At 43.8% G+C, this 13,445-nt stretch overlaps 1 protein-coding gene across 1 annotated transcript in view; it reads left to right on the top strand.

Moving 5' to 3' along the window:
- Positions 1-7,853, top strand: part of SLC37A3 (solute carrier family 37 member 3) — a 43,516-nt gene extending 35,663 nt beyond the window's left edge. Inside the window, exons 12-15 of the mRNA XM_054033750.1 lie at positions 222-269; positions 936-1,087; positions 2,912-2,977; positions 5,351-7,853. Of these exons, the coding sequence (XP_053889725.1) occupies positions 222-269; positions 936-1,087; positions 2,912-2,977; positions 5,351-5,443 (359 nt within the window). The 3' untranslated portion in view covers positions 5,444-7,853. The remainder of the gene's footprint in view (positions 1-221; positions 270-935; positions 1,088-2,911; positions 2,978-5,350) is intronic.
- Positions 7,854-13,445: the final 5,592 nt, after the last annotated feature.

The following is a 13,445-nucleotide window of genomic DNA, read 5'->3' as shown; positions in this document are numbered from 1 at the left end:
GTTCTCTGGCCGCACCAAGGGAATCCTTTAATTGGGTGACCTTTGGCAGGTTACTTGATCATTCTTTGCCTCCGTCTTCCCATCTGTAAAATGGGGGATGATGAAGCTGATCTCCTTTGTAAAGTGCTTTGAGATCTACACATGAAAAGTTCTGTATAAGAGCTAGATATAATTATTTCTTATTTTAACAACACTCCTCTTTTCTGTCTGCCCCCTGGCAGGTTCTCCAAACAGCAAACCTATCAATGCGTTCATCATGGCCATTACAGGTATGTCATATAAACGCCACTTTCACCCCAATAGCTGTGTAGACCGAAAAGAAACAATAACGCTGCTGTAAAACCTTGTTAATATATTCAGGTGTGCTGCCTTCTCAGCCAAATGCCATGGCTGCAACAGGAGTGACCATGAAGGCCCAACTTTTTTTTTTAATTTTAAAAGAACACTGTTTTAAGAAGCTTTCACAGAGGTGTAGAATAAGGAATTATGCTGCAAACTAGAATAGCTCAGATGGCAAGCGTCGCTTGCGTTCTTTATACTACGAGAAGCTGTAAGCTTCCTCTGCCACTAAAGGTGCATACCAGGGAGCTTGCCTGGCAGCACCCCATGATGAGGACTCTATATTAACCAGCGTGAGTGAGGGTTCTTGGTTTCAAACACGCATCTTTTAGGGGCTTCTGGGAATTTCCCCCAACTTCCTCCCTTAGACGCACAGAGAAGCACATCACAACCGCTGTGAGGGATAACTAAACCCTCTGGGAGCGAAGCATTCTTCCCCTTACTGCAACCTGTTCCCATAACTGAGACTTCCAGAACATCCCCAGCCCTTGACATTTGGGTGGCAGAAAATCCCTGCCCTGTGAAACTATCGGGTTGCGCCATTGGCAGCTTCTTTGCAGTGCTATCATTGGAAGATGGTCTTTTGGTGCTTTCAGGATTTTTCATTGGAGGCCCATCTAACATGATCAGCTCTGCGATTTCTGCTGACCTGGGACGTCAAGAATTGGTCAAAGGGAACAGTGAGGCTCTGGCAACAGTCACAGGAATTGTGGACGGAACTGGGAGCATTGGAGCTGCAGTGGGCCAGGTGAGATTACGAGAGAGGAACTGGGGAATTAGGGAATGTTCCTTTAAAATTCTACGTGGGAGTGACATCAGGGCTGGGGGAAAAGCTTCCAACCCCAGCTGAAACGTTTCCATTCATCTTTTTTTTTTATTTCCAGTGGAAACAGTGTTTTTTAACAAACAAGCCTTCTCTGCAGAGTTTGTAATGCAAATATTGTGGCAACAAACTTTGAGAATGAAAGGGGGTTTAGACACTTCCATAACCTGAGCTGTTGAGATATGGAAAACATTTGCACTCCATAAATAGTGAAAAGAAAATTGGATTTTTAAATTATTTTCAGTTTTTAAATAAGGTGGTGTTAGCAGCCCTGGTGAAGAAATGTATTTATGAAATATTGTTTTTAAGATGAATGTCCTCTTTACATAGAACATAAGAATTTGTTATGTTAGACTAATTCGAGTCTAACCTAGGGCAGACTTCACAACCTGTAAGACTGGTATCACTTGCTTTCATCTTCCATGCTGTGTGCCGTTGTAGGAATTGACCACAGATTGTTACTGAACAGACGCTGAGGGCATTGGCAATAGGAACATACTTGTTATGCAGAAACAAAATTCATGCACATGAAAGAACATAGTGCTGATTTTTGGGTTGGACAGGGCCTGTGATGTAACTGGCCCCATACTACTAGAGCGAGTGTAACATCATGAAATACCAAGATGTATGTTGGAGTGGAGTCCACACCCCCATTTCCCAAAGGAATTTGGGTTCATAATTGGCACTTGTGGGAATATTCCTGTGAATATCAGTAGTGCTGATTGCAGGCAGAGAAGAACTTGTTAACTACTGACTGAGGTGGTTCTCCCCAGTAAATGAAATGTTCATTCTTTCTCTGAGATGCTGTCTTAGTTTTCCACTTTTAACAGGCTGCTAACACCTTTCAAATCTTATTTGGAAACAAATTTCCCAGTGTCATGCTTCCTCTATCTTCCCCTTTCCACACATGTACCACTTCTTAAGGAGAGTATCATGGAAAGTGGGTCTCTCTTTCTGAAAAGTTCTGCCTGTCACTGCTTCCCTATCTGGACTTGCAGTCATATCAGTGGGAATGGCTGCAGTGTCACTCCAGGTGGGTGAATAAGCAGCAGAAGCACCAGGAGCACTTCCAAAATGAAGATCCTGTTTTTGTGCCAATGTGCTCAGTAATAGAGAGGTTCAGAGGAGCTTTAAACAGAGTTGTATTCAAATACTGTATATAAGGGATCATTTCTGCCTTTACTTGAAGCTTGCAACGCCCTGTTGAGCTCAGGATGTAAATCAGTGCAGAAGCCTGAGCATCTTATCTGCATAACAGAGTGTTGGAAAGGGTTAACTAGCTAATGTTTGTATAGCTGCTGAAAATGCATGTCCTTTTTAAGTTGTACATCTTCCTAGAGTGATCAGCTTTTCTGAGGGTATTTACATTCACTTACGTAAGTGTATGTTCTGTGCAGTAAAATCCTCTGTTCAGTCTAGTCAAATTGTCACCCCTTGAAGCTGTAATTAGTTTTTCTCCTCACTGAACATCGTTACCTGTAAAGCTTCAGGCTGGTATCTCTATTTCACCTATCTTGTATGGATTTATATAGAAGGATTAAGGCAGCAAGTCTCCCATTATGCCAGGCAAGGAGCCGCTAGATACTGAAAGAGAGAATTTGTGATTTGCTTTTTTTTTTTCTTTTTTCTTCCCCTCTTCGATAAAGGTTCACAAACTCAGGGAGATGCAAATGAAAGGGTGACACCAGAAAAACACCCCTCACAGTTGCACACATGTTGATCTAAATATTGTATTTTGTTTCTTTACAGTATCTAGTTTCTTTGATCCAGGACAATCTGGGATGGATGTGGGTTTTCTATTTCTTCATTCTTATGGTAAGAGGTCTTTTCTTCTTTAGCTTTTTCTCCCGTGTTGAGCCTGCAGCTGAAAAGAATTTCTGAACCCTAGAATAATAAACAAATAAATAATAGGACTTTTTTGTGAGAGCTTTAATGACTTTCGCACCTTAAACTGTTTCTGCCACAGCCATTAATTATAATGCTGTTCCCAGAGCTGGTGTATGGCTGGGACACACCAGGAAGTGATCTAAATCAGCCATGGTAATATCAGTTCCTTCCACCAATCAAAAAACGGATGTTGAATTATTATTGCCAAATGAACAAGAATAGATTTTTTTTTAAAGCAGGTTTTCTAAGTGATAGAAAGTGAAGCACTTGACATTGCCCCTTTAAAAATTCTTGTATTTGGTGTGCAATATTCATTTTGGTTGAATTTCACTCTAATTTCCAAGTTAAGGTTCTGCCCCCTCCAACTCCACTGTGTGCAAGTGCATTGTCACATGGCTTCCAGTGTTTCTAAGGAGCTGATGTAACATAAGAACGGCCATACTAGGTCAGACCAAAGGTCCATCAAGCCCACTATCCTGTCCTCTGACAGTGGCCAATGGCAGGTGCCCCAAAGGGAATGAACAGACAGGTTATCATCAAGTGATCCATGCCCTGTCACCCAATCCCAGCTTCTGGCAAAGAAAGGCTAGGGACACCATTCCTGTACATCCTGGCTAATAGGTCCATCAATGGCTATCTTCCATGAATCTATCTAGCTCCCTTTTGAACATTGTTATAGTATTGGCCTTCACAACACCCTCTGGCAAGGAGTTCCAGAGGTTGACAGTGCGTTGCGTGAAAAAATACTTTCTAGTGTTCGTTTTAAACCTGCTACCTATTAATTTCCTTTGGTGGCCCCTTGTTCTTCTATTATTGGAAGGAGGAAATAACACTTCCTTATTTACTTTCTCCACATCACTCATGATTTTATAGACCTCTATCATATCCCCCCTTAGTCGCCTCTTTTCCAAGCTGAAAAGTCCCAGTCTTATTAAACTCTCCTCGTACGGAAACCATCCCATACCCCTAATCATTTTTGTTGCCCTTTTCTGAACCTTTTCCAATTCCAATATATCTTTTTTGAGACTGGGCGACCACATCTGCACGCAGTTGAGCTGGTAATTTGTGCAGTCCTTTCTTTTGGGTTGGTGGGAGGGATGATCAGACATGGAGGGACCAAAATGAAAATGTTCTATAGGGCTGGCCCAGTATGGTGGAAGCACAGTGCTTCTGTCTAGGACAGGCCTGCACAACTCGTAAAGCGGCGAGGGCCATATTACTCCAAAGAAAACAGCTGAGGGCCGAAATCCCCTGGCCCCGCTGAACCCCCCCCCAACGCCACCCAGCCCCCCCAAAACAACCCCTCCCCCCAGCGCCACATGCCCCGCAGAAACAAACCCTCCTTCCCCAGTGCTGCCCCACCGAAACAGAGGTATTGTACCTTGGTAATATGTTATAGCAGGCCCCTAAGGTAGTATAATTAAGGTAAAAAAAATGTTCTTTTTGCTAGAAGTAGAATAAGATCTTCCCCCCACTTTGTAATCAGTTGCCCTGTTGAATGAATGAGGTGTGAATGAGGAAGGCATGGAAGGCAGGCATCTTCAGACAGCTGCAACCTTTGGAGAGGGGATGGGAGCCAGACCAGATCAGTAGAACAGGTCAGCCACCGACTCGCCGCTCACCTCCTCAGACCCCTCCCACGGCTCGCCTACTCACCCCTCACCACTGCCCGCCCGCTTGCCTTCTCAGTCCCCCACCCTCCCTCTCGCCTATTCAGCCCCCCTCCCTTGCCGCTGGCTCACCTGCCCGCCCGCCCACCTCCTCAGCCCCCCACACCTCCGACTCGCCTACTCACTGCCTGTCTGCTCGCCTCCTCAGCCCCCCCCCCTTCACTTGCCTACTCAGCCCACATGGGCCGCACAGTGAGCCCACGCGGGCTGCATGTGGCCCCCGGGCCACATGTTGTGCAGGCCTGGTCTAGGAGATCAGAATTCACACCCTGAGCTGTTCAGGTTGGTAGTGGCTGGGAGTGTTGCATAATCCACCTGCATCTCCTTCAGGGCTAGGGCTGGGGTGATGCCTTGCTTTGCTCTGTGATTCCTTTTTGAACAACTGAACAAGCTATTTGATAGGCTCCAGAGAGAGCAGTGCAAAGCCATTGAGTAGAGGGAAGAGCCTTAGCTTATTCAGTAACTTTCCTGAAAGTCTAAAGCCCACTTTTGTCCTTCTGATAGGCAAACTTTGACTTTCCTGTTTCACTTCCAGCTTTCTGTGCTTACAAATGCCTCTAAAATGTGTTGGAGGGAAGATGCAGCGGCATGTACATGTGCTAATTGTCCTTCATGTTGTTTCTTTCCACAGACAAGTTCAACAATCCTGTTCATCTCACCCTTACTAGTGAGGGAAATTAGATTGCTCCTGCATGAGAGACGCTTGCGTATGCGGACTGGGTGACTGCCACTTCCCTTCAGCGGGACTGTCCAAGGAAAATCAACAACTGGGAGACAAATCAAAATTCTGGGAGGTTTGTTTGTTTTCTTTTCTCCCCCTCCCGCCCGGCAAGTTTGGACTAATTCAGAATGTGCCACAAGGTTTTGCAGAACAGCCTTTGAGAACTTGCTGTTGGGATATCAAATACCCAAATGGATTGAGGCCATCTGCAACATGGAGCTGCTGTTCCAAGATAGAGGAATTAATCAGTTTGGCTCTAGTCCCACCAGAGCCTTCCAAGTCAGCAAGTGCGCTCTTTCCTCCTGGTTTGTGGTTCCATTCCCATAACCTTTACTGATTATTTCTGGATGTCCTGACAAGTGTCAGATATTGAAAACTGAAGATGGGGAATCAATCTTACAGTAAATGGTGAGACCTCGTTATGCTGGGGAAACCGTACAGCCCACTTCATGAATATTCTGAAGTTCGTTCTTGCTTTGGTTTAGAAGAATGGGCAAAAAGTTTCTTTGGAATCGGATGCATTTGTGCTGTCCAGGTGTCCTGAAAATACCTTTGCTAAATCTATACACAGATTAATCTCCACTATCCTTGGTTAATAACCCTCCCATATACAGATAATTTCTCCATCAGAAGCTAACTCTATGCTTGATCTATTTATTATTGTTGTTGCGAAACCTTGCGATTTCTGAATATTTAAGTAGCCAAATACTGTAGCATGGGGGGGATAATCATCTTAACACTAATTTTCAAGGATTGCAATAAACTTTATAGATCTAACAGCGGCCACTTAGATGGCTTTGAGGATTGGGACTGGGATACAGATTCTTTTACCAGATCAGTTGTGACCTGAAGTCGTTGCTCTCTGCATTTGATGGCTATTCGGGTGACACTCCTTGAAAGAAGCTGGTGTCATCGGTCCTGTTCTCTGTGGACAGTTGGCCATTTATCCTTCCTCAGCACAGCAGACCCAGGATTGAATGAAGTGAGTCTGAACTATTCCTCTGCCTTTATATGTGATGCTTCTGGGTTAGGATTGAGGCACGGTAGTGGGGTAGTGTGACGAAACTGACACTGCATTGCCCAGGCTTTATTGACGTGATTGACAGACAGAAACCTTCAGGCTCCAGGGCTGTCAGTCTGATAACTCCTAAGAAAAATAGATGTAAGCCAGCTACAAAAGTATGTAATTATATTCTATGCTTAACACCGTTGCATCTGAGCACCTTCCCATAGTGCATTAAGCAAGTGACTAACATCTGTCACATGTTTGTTAATGAAGTTATTTGAATCATTTTACAACCTCTCAGCTGCTTTTTATATTTTTTTTCTGTCTGTTGCCACAGGTGACTTTTCTTGTATTCACATAGAAACTTTTTAACCAACAAGATTTCTGATCAAATATTCAATCCAATTAATTGTTGCTGCCTGGATGGAAAAATTCTTAGGTAACTGAGAATTTGAAAAAAAAGGAACTTTTTAAAATAGAAAAACTGCCTTTTTTTTAAACTTAGTATACAGTGATTTTTTTTTTAAATGTCTGAATGTAAATGTTTAATCATGTGTTTAATGTCGGAAATGGTTAGTGCCTTATTGTATTGAATTGTTGCTCAGAGATTGTTTGCTGATCCTGCAGTGCCAACTGTTTTCACAGCTTCACTTACTGGGAAAACATGGTTGCTCTATTTCTTCTTTGGTTTCTGAAAGTCCTCCTTCTTTGTCTGAGATGTTTTCTGCTTTTAGATCTCTTCCTCTCTGCTTTTAGTTAACCTTCAGACAGTCCAGTGGTTGGGGAGAAGGCACAGTTAATCATATAAGGGACCTATGTTATTGTTTCCTCTTCCCACCCTTATTCCAATTTTTGCCATTTTAATTTGGGATGATCCTGAGGAGATGCTGTTCGGGGACCTACCCTTGTGCCCTCAACTCATTGGGGCACTTAGCTTAGTATTCAGATCCCAAACCAGTCCTTAGTCCATTTCCAAATGGAAGTGAACTCCTTGAAATTCATGTTGGAAATTGTTGGTGGCACTGTTTGCCCAGTCTGTTCATGTGTCTGAGAATGGAGGTTCTGGATTCCAGGCTTTTGTTGACTGTCGAGGTGCCAAGTAAGTTCTGACGGAAATGAAGATTGCAGCCTCGGGAGCAAATCACTTCATGTCAAATTGGTTGCAAACTCCATCTGCACGCTAAGCTACAGAGTATGTGCAACTGTTCAAAGGGTATTTTGGAGCACGGCATATTTATTGCTAATACTTGATTGGCTGTGCATTCCACCCAAGTCTTAATATATTTATTTTTACACTAGACCCTTTTGGCTGGTGTATTTCCTCAAGCAGTGGTGATGAGAAATGTTTTGATTCTGATAATGTCAAATCAATGTCATCTGAATAAATCATTATTTTTGGTGAACTCATGTGGAATTCTTTTGTGTGCTTTATTCCACTCCACCCCACCGTTCTAAAATCATAAAGTTCACCAAACAGAACTCTTCCTCCTTTTATATATAGTTCCCAGTTACAGGTGTAATAGTGTTGTTGCAGTTGTTTTCCTAGTAATTAGTTCTGAAGAGCTGGGCCTACACAGCCCTTGCCTGCTGTGTATGCCTGTTTCTCCTCGGTGTTCACTTCCTAACTCTTGCGAACACTTACAACAAATCCCCATCCCAACCAGAAAGAGGCGACATGTTGCTGTTTGTCAGTTTGGCACACTTCCTGATCAATTTCATAAGAAGCTTTGTGAGACTACCAGAGGCACTGAGAACAGTGTGATTAATGGTCTCTGAGAAGCCACACACACCTGATTTCCCCCCCCCCCCCCCCCGAATATAGAAGTCATGTGCTGCTCATTCAGTATTAAACACGACATGCTTGCTATCCTTGCTAGGCACCCTCTTTGTTCATTTATCTGAGCACAAACCTGAACTCGCCCTGGCGCCTGTCTTTAGATGGACACAGTGGGGAGCTTTTTAATTGTGTTCTCGTTTCGTAGCACTCTGTACACTCAGATTTGGGTGAGACATTGGCTTTCTTGAGCCACCCAGAGATCATGGTCATGTGCCTGGCCCCTCACTACATACAAGAAAACTATTTAGCAGTAATTTTTTTGGGAAGTAGTGATTATCTCATTTCTTGCCCTGCTTCCATGTTTCTGTGAATGACTAGAATCAGAATATCCTAGCCTCTAGGTACTTGAAGAAAACTTTCTTTCATTTTAATGGCTATTTGAACAAGATAATGCTAAACAACCTCAATCCCTCTATTCCCCCTCCCCACCAAAAAAGCCCACCCACCACTATGATCATGACCATGATCTCTGGAACCTATCATTTGAGCAAGGAGAGAGGCAGAAATATTGGTTGATTTTTAGAGTTTAAAATCATAGAATAGCAAAATACCTAAAATGCTCTCCAGGTGTCTGGGCGTTACCCAGAATGTGACCGATCTAGGGAGTAATCGAGTTCGTGGGGAACAAATTAAAAGGATGTGCACTGGCTACCCCTTTGCACCGCTCCCTACAATACTTTCCCATTTTAAATTACACTTGTCTGGTAGACCCCTTTCAAGCATCTTGAATAGTGGAATGTCATGCCATAGATACTAAGCTAGTCAGTCTTGATCCTGCCAGTAAAGCTCATGCACTGGAATGCCCTGGGTCTGTGTGATCAGACCCTGCACATCTCTTAGCTGGATATCATCTGCCATTGCCATCTCCAGTAGTGGTAGGAACCCGATTTTGCCTTAACCATAGGGGACCTATAAAGATCGTTTGTAATGTATTTTTTCTCCTGAGTTTTTGGGGAGAACCTTTGCTCTAAAGGAGAAAGTGCACTTTCAATACTCTCCTTCTCCCCATGCATCCATTTCCCCTTACATCTCCCTCCCCCACCCCCAATTAAAACATCTGATCCTTTTTAAATTGCCTACTGTTCTCTGAAAACCTGAAATACAAGCAAGATTTACAATTCCTAGATACTTCTGTGGTGGTTGGATTCCTGGTGTGACCAAGTATGCTGGATGTGCGACCTTTCTCTGTCACCTAAGCTTAGGATAGATTAATCTATATGGTTACTACAATATTGAGTAAGAATTGGGAAACTGATTCTGAATGTTCTCTTGGACTCCCATGAAGCCAATGCTTCTCCCAAGAGTCCATTCCACAGTCTATTGATTCCACAGTCTCTGCGATTTGGCAAATGCCCTTTGAGGATGCCAAAAGAAGACGTGCCAGGGGTGCCTATGAAAACCATTGCAACTGTGAGATCCAACATTTTCATCAAAGACCCCTGATGCTAAGGGACTCGGTTTGGTCTTCCAAAATACTTCAAACTATTCAATAGAGAAGGAGGGCTTCTGTCTGAGATCAGTCTAGCAGGGCTCCTACATAGTCTGTCTATCTTAGGAAAAAGCTGTTTTATTTTGGGTAGTCTGAATTGTAATGAGCTTCATTAGACAGACAAGTAGCTGATCTGGTATGGCAAATTCTGCATTCAGACACTTGAATTCCTCTGTGCGCTTTCCTTGATCAGCCATCTATCCAGACATGGGAATGACACCTAGATTCTTATCCCATGTGGATTTAGGGTGACCAGATGTCTTGATTTCATAGGGACAGTCCCAATATTTGGGGCGTTGTCTTGTAGAGGCACCTATTACCCCACACCCTGTCCCTATTTTTCACACTTGCTATCTGGTCACCCCATATGGATTCATCCTTAGAAGCATACAAGTGGCCCTCAGATCCAGAGCATAAAAGTCCTCTGCCTTCTTACAAGAACAGGATTATTCAGACAGTCTTTAAAACTCCTCTTTTGTAACCTATTGGTTGAGGTCTCTGAAATTCAGGATGGGTTGTAATGCTCTGGATTCTTGGACTCCAGATGCATCTGGAAGAAATCCTGTTCCCCTTATTTGTCCCCAGTGGCACAGGTTCACTGGCTTTTTCAATCTAGCAGGTGGGACAGGCTTTCCAAAACTAGCTATTCCTGATATTACTGATCTAAAGTGCAGGTCTGAGGGGAGCAATGTGTCTTCTCAAAGCTAGATGCTTATATGCAGCTTGTAACAGAGTAATGGTTATGGAAGGTCTTACCCTAGATTTGCTACTGTGGGGAAGAGAGGTTTTGCAAGTGGATGGAGGTTTGGGGATGTAATGGTCTCAGGGGTTACTGCTGTTTCTGATCTTTACTCTTACATCAGATCATTCCAATACATCTGCTTGGACCTGGTCTGGTCTACTCTTCGTCTCTCCTACCTCATGACGACAAGCACAACACACGGAAGCAGGTGACTGCATTTTCAGCCACTGGTATGTGAAGAAGCAGCTGTACTGGTGACCAGACAGGCGAACGTGTTCCTGCAATAATATGGAGTGTAGTGCTGGAATTGTATTAGCCACAGCAATTAGTAAGTGAGTCCCCCATTTTGGCTCTCTTGGAAAGTGTAATGGAGCACAAACTCTGAGTTGGTAGGCACGGCAGAATAGCTCTTTGTATCTAGTGTCATGTGCATGCACCTACACAAGATTTTTCTGGGGTGGGATGTACTGTTTTATAATGAGGATACCTTTTTATACTAGTGCCTTGTCTGTCTAAGCTCATGCGCCGGTTGTTCTCAAAAACTGATTTTCCTGAGGAAGGGAGGATGTTGTTAAAGCATGATTGCTACTAAAGTAGCACCCAGAATGTGTTAGATGTTGTACAGATATACAGGGAAGATGGTCCCTGCCCCAGTGAACTTAAAATCTTCAGGCTGGTTCATGTTTCTGCCTCTACTACTAAATATGCAGGTCAGACTCCAAATTCATCCCTAGTGTAAGGCCTTTGGATGAATTTAGTCCACAACCTTTTTCTTTCATCCTTTCTTCACTAATTTGTCGGGCTGCCTGGGAAGAAGCCGGTACATTCTGTACTAACAAAGGGAGCATTGTAATGTAATCACGGTATGGGTGGATGTGAGTGATGAAGGATGTACTTCTTCTGGTAGGGTGTGGATTGGAGCTCCAAGGTGACTTTGGAATTGCATAAATTCACACTTGGACTTCCCTAGAGAATTAAAAGGGGGCGAAAAAATGTGATAAATGAAGTGTCGGAAGTAAATACGTTTACATAGTAAATGCTTATAAAGCATGAATATTTCCATGGTGAGGAGCCTCCTTCAGAGGCCAGGGTAGTACCTATGTAGAAACAATGTGTTCAAATCGAGTAGAAAAAAACAGATTATGTTTAGGTGAGAACATTTTAGTTTGGCTCTATAGGCCACAATCCCAACTCAGTGGTCCAGGAAGGTGGGTGAGTGACCCATGGTGTGGTACATGCAGTCTAGTTGGCCTCTTGGTACAATACATTCCTTGCTCACTTAACAGGTGAGGGGGCGGGGGGGGGGGGGGGAGGAAAAGAGCCTTTACTACAGAAAACAAAGTTGCTCTTTATCAGTCAGACTGATTGGCTGTTGAGAAAAATTTAGCTGGCATCGCCTGCACTCTGCAGCAGTGGTCCTAACTGTATTAATTCCTTTTAAATCTATCCTTAATCCAATTCCCTTAGCCCTCCCCCATTTATAATCTTTGGCAAAGTGGTTTAACTACAATAAATCCTACCTGGGATGCTTTCCTTTGCAACTGTTACCTTTGGAATCTGTCTGAAACTGATGCATGTTTCTTGTTTTACAAAGGAAGAGAAGAATTTTGTTTGCCTACAAAAACGTGCGTGGGTGGTTGGATCTGAATGTGTAGTGTCAGAGCAGATTATTCAGACTGTTAGACGTTACTAAACACAGGATGTTTGCCTCACCTAGTGCCTTCATCTCATGATCTCAACATGCCTTACAAACATCCTGTGCAGTAGATATTATTCCCATTTTACAGATGGATAAACATGCGCAGAGTAGTTAGGAGAGTTGGCTAAGGCCACACACTGAGCTAGGAACAGAATCCAGGAGGTTCAACTCCCCCTCCCATGCTCTAACCATCATACAATACAACTACCCTACTGTCACTAGACCTACAGGGCTATGACCCAGCCTGCAGCTACTAGACAATGCAGACAGAAGTCTGTAGTGCAATCATGTGACAAGCTGAGACATCAAGATGAGAAGACAATCTTTTTTACTAGAAAATCTGGCCTGGCCCAGCTGTTTAAATGACCAGTCCTGGGGGGTTTCAGGTGTTGTCCCTCAGCTTTCTGAAATGGCAGTGTTAGAGAGCACTGCAGAGAAAACACCAAACTTCTGGGTGGGGGATCCTTCATCTGAGCCATTTCCCTCTGGCTGACTGAGGCACAATGTTGATGGGGTCTGGTGAGAGCTACCCAACCAGTCCTTCGCAGCCAGAAGGGAAGGGCAATGTGGGGCCTTTGAAGGCAGTGGGAGGCAGGATCTCACGGAAGATTTTCCCCTCCACCAACAATCTGCTTCAGCTCTCGTACCAGCACTGGGGTTTCAGCTCTCCTGCTGGCAGCTGGGCTTCACTGGGTTTGATACACTGATCAGTAGAGCAGAGAGAGAAACTGTATTCAGAAGAAACACCTCTGTGATTCTTATAGGACATTTATACTTGTTAATGCAACAGTGCTGTTAAAACAATTGCATTTTCCTGGGTGTAAAGTGAGTGTTCTACAGCTTCCTCGAGGAAGGTGGGTCTTGTGGAGACAGCACAGACCTGAGCCTTAGAAGCTCTGGGTTCTACTCTCACAGACTTCCTGGCCGAGTTGTGTAGGTGCTATGTGCCGTGGTTTCTCATCTATAAAATGGGGATGATGATGGTCTCTTCCTCCCACCCTTTGTCTTGTCTATTTAGACTGTAATCAGTTTCTTTCTATGTGGGATACATTTATGGTCCCCATTTCCATAGCACTTGAGTGCCTCACGGTCTTAATGTACTTCTTTCATCCCTCTGAGGGGCAGGAAAGTGTTGTTATCCCCATTTTACAGATGGGGAACTGAACCCAGACATTTAGTGACTGGCCCAAGGTCATATAGGCAGTTACTCCTGGGGGAATTCTGCGCCACTG

Source organism: Malaclemys terrapin, chromosome 1, assembly GCF_027887155.1.
Source record: "Malaclemys terrapin pileata isolate rMalTer1 chromosome 1, rMalTer1.hap1, whole genome shotgun sequence".
Taxonomy (NCBI): Eukaryota; Metazoa; Chordata; order Testudines; family Emydidae; genus Malaclemys; species Malaclemys terrapin.
This window is presented reverse-complemented; position numbering and strand designations above follow the sequence as displayed.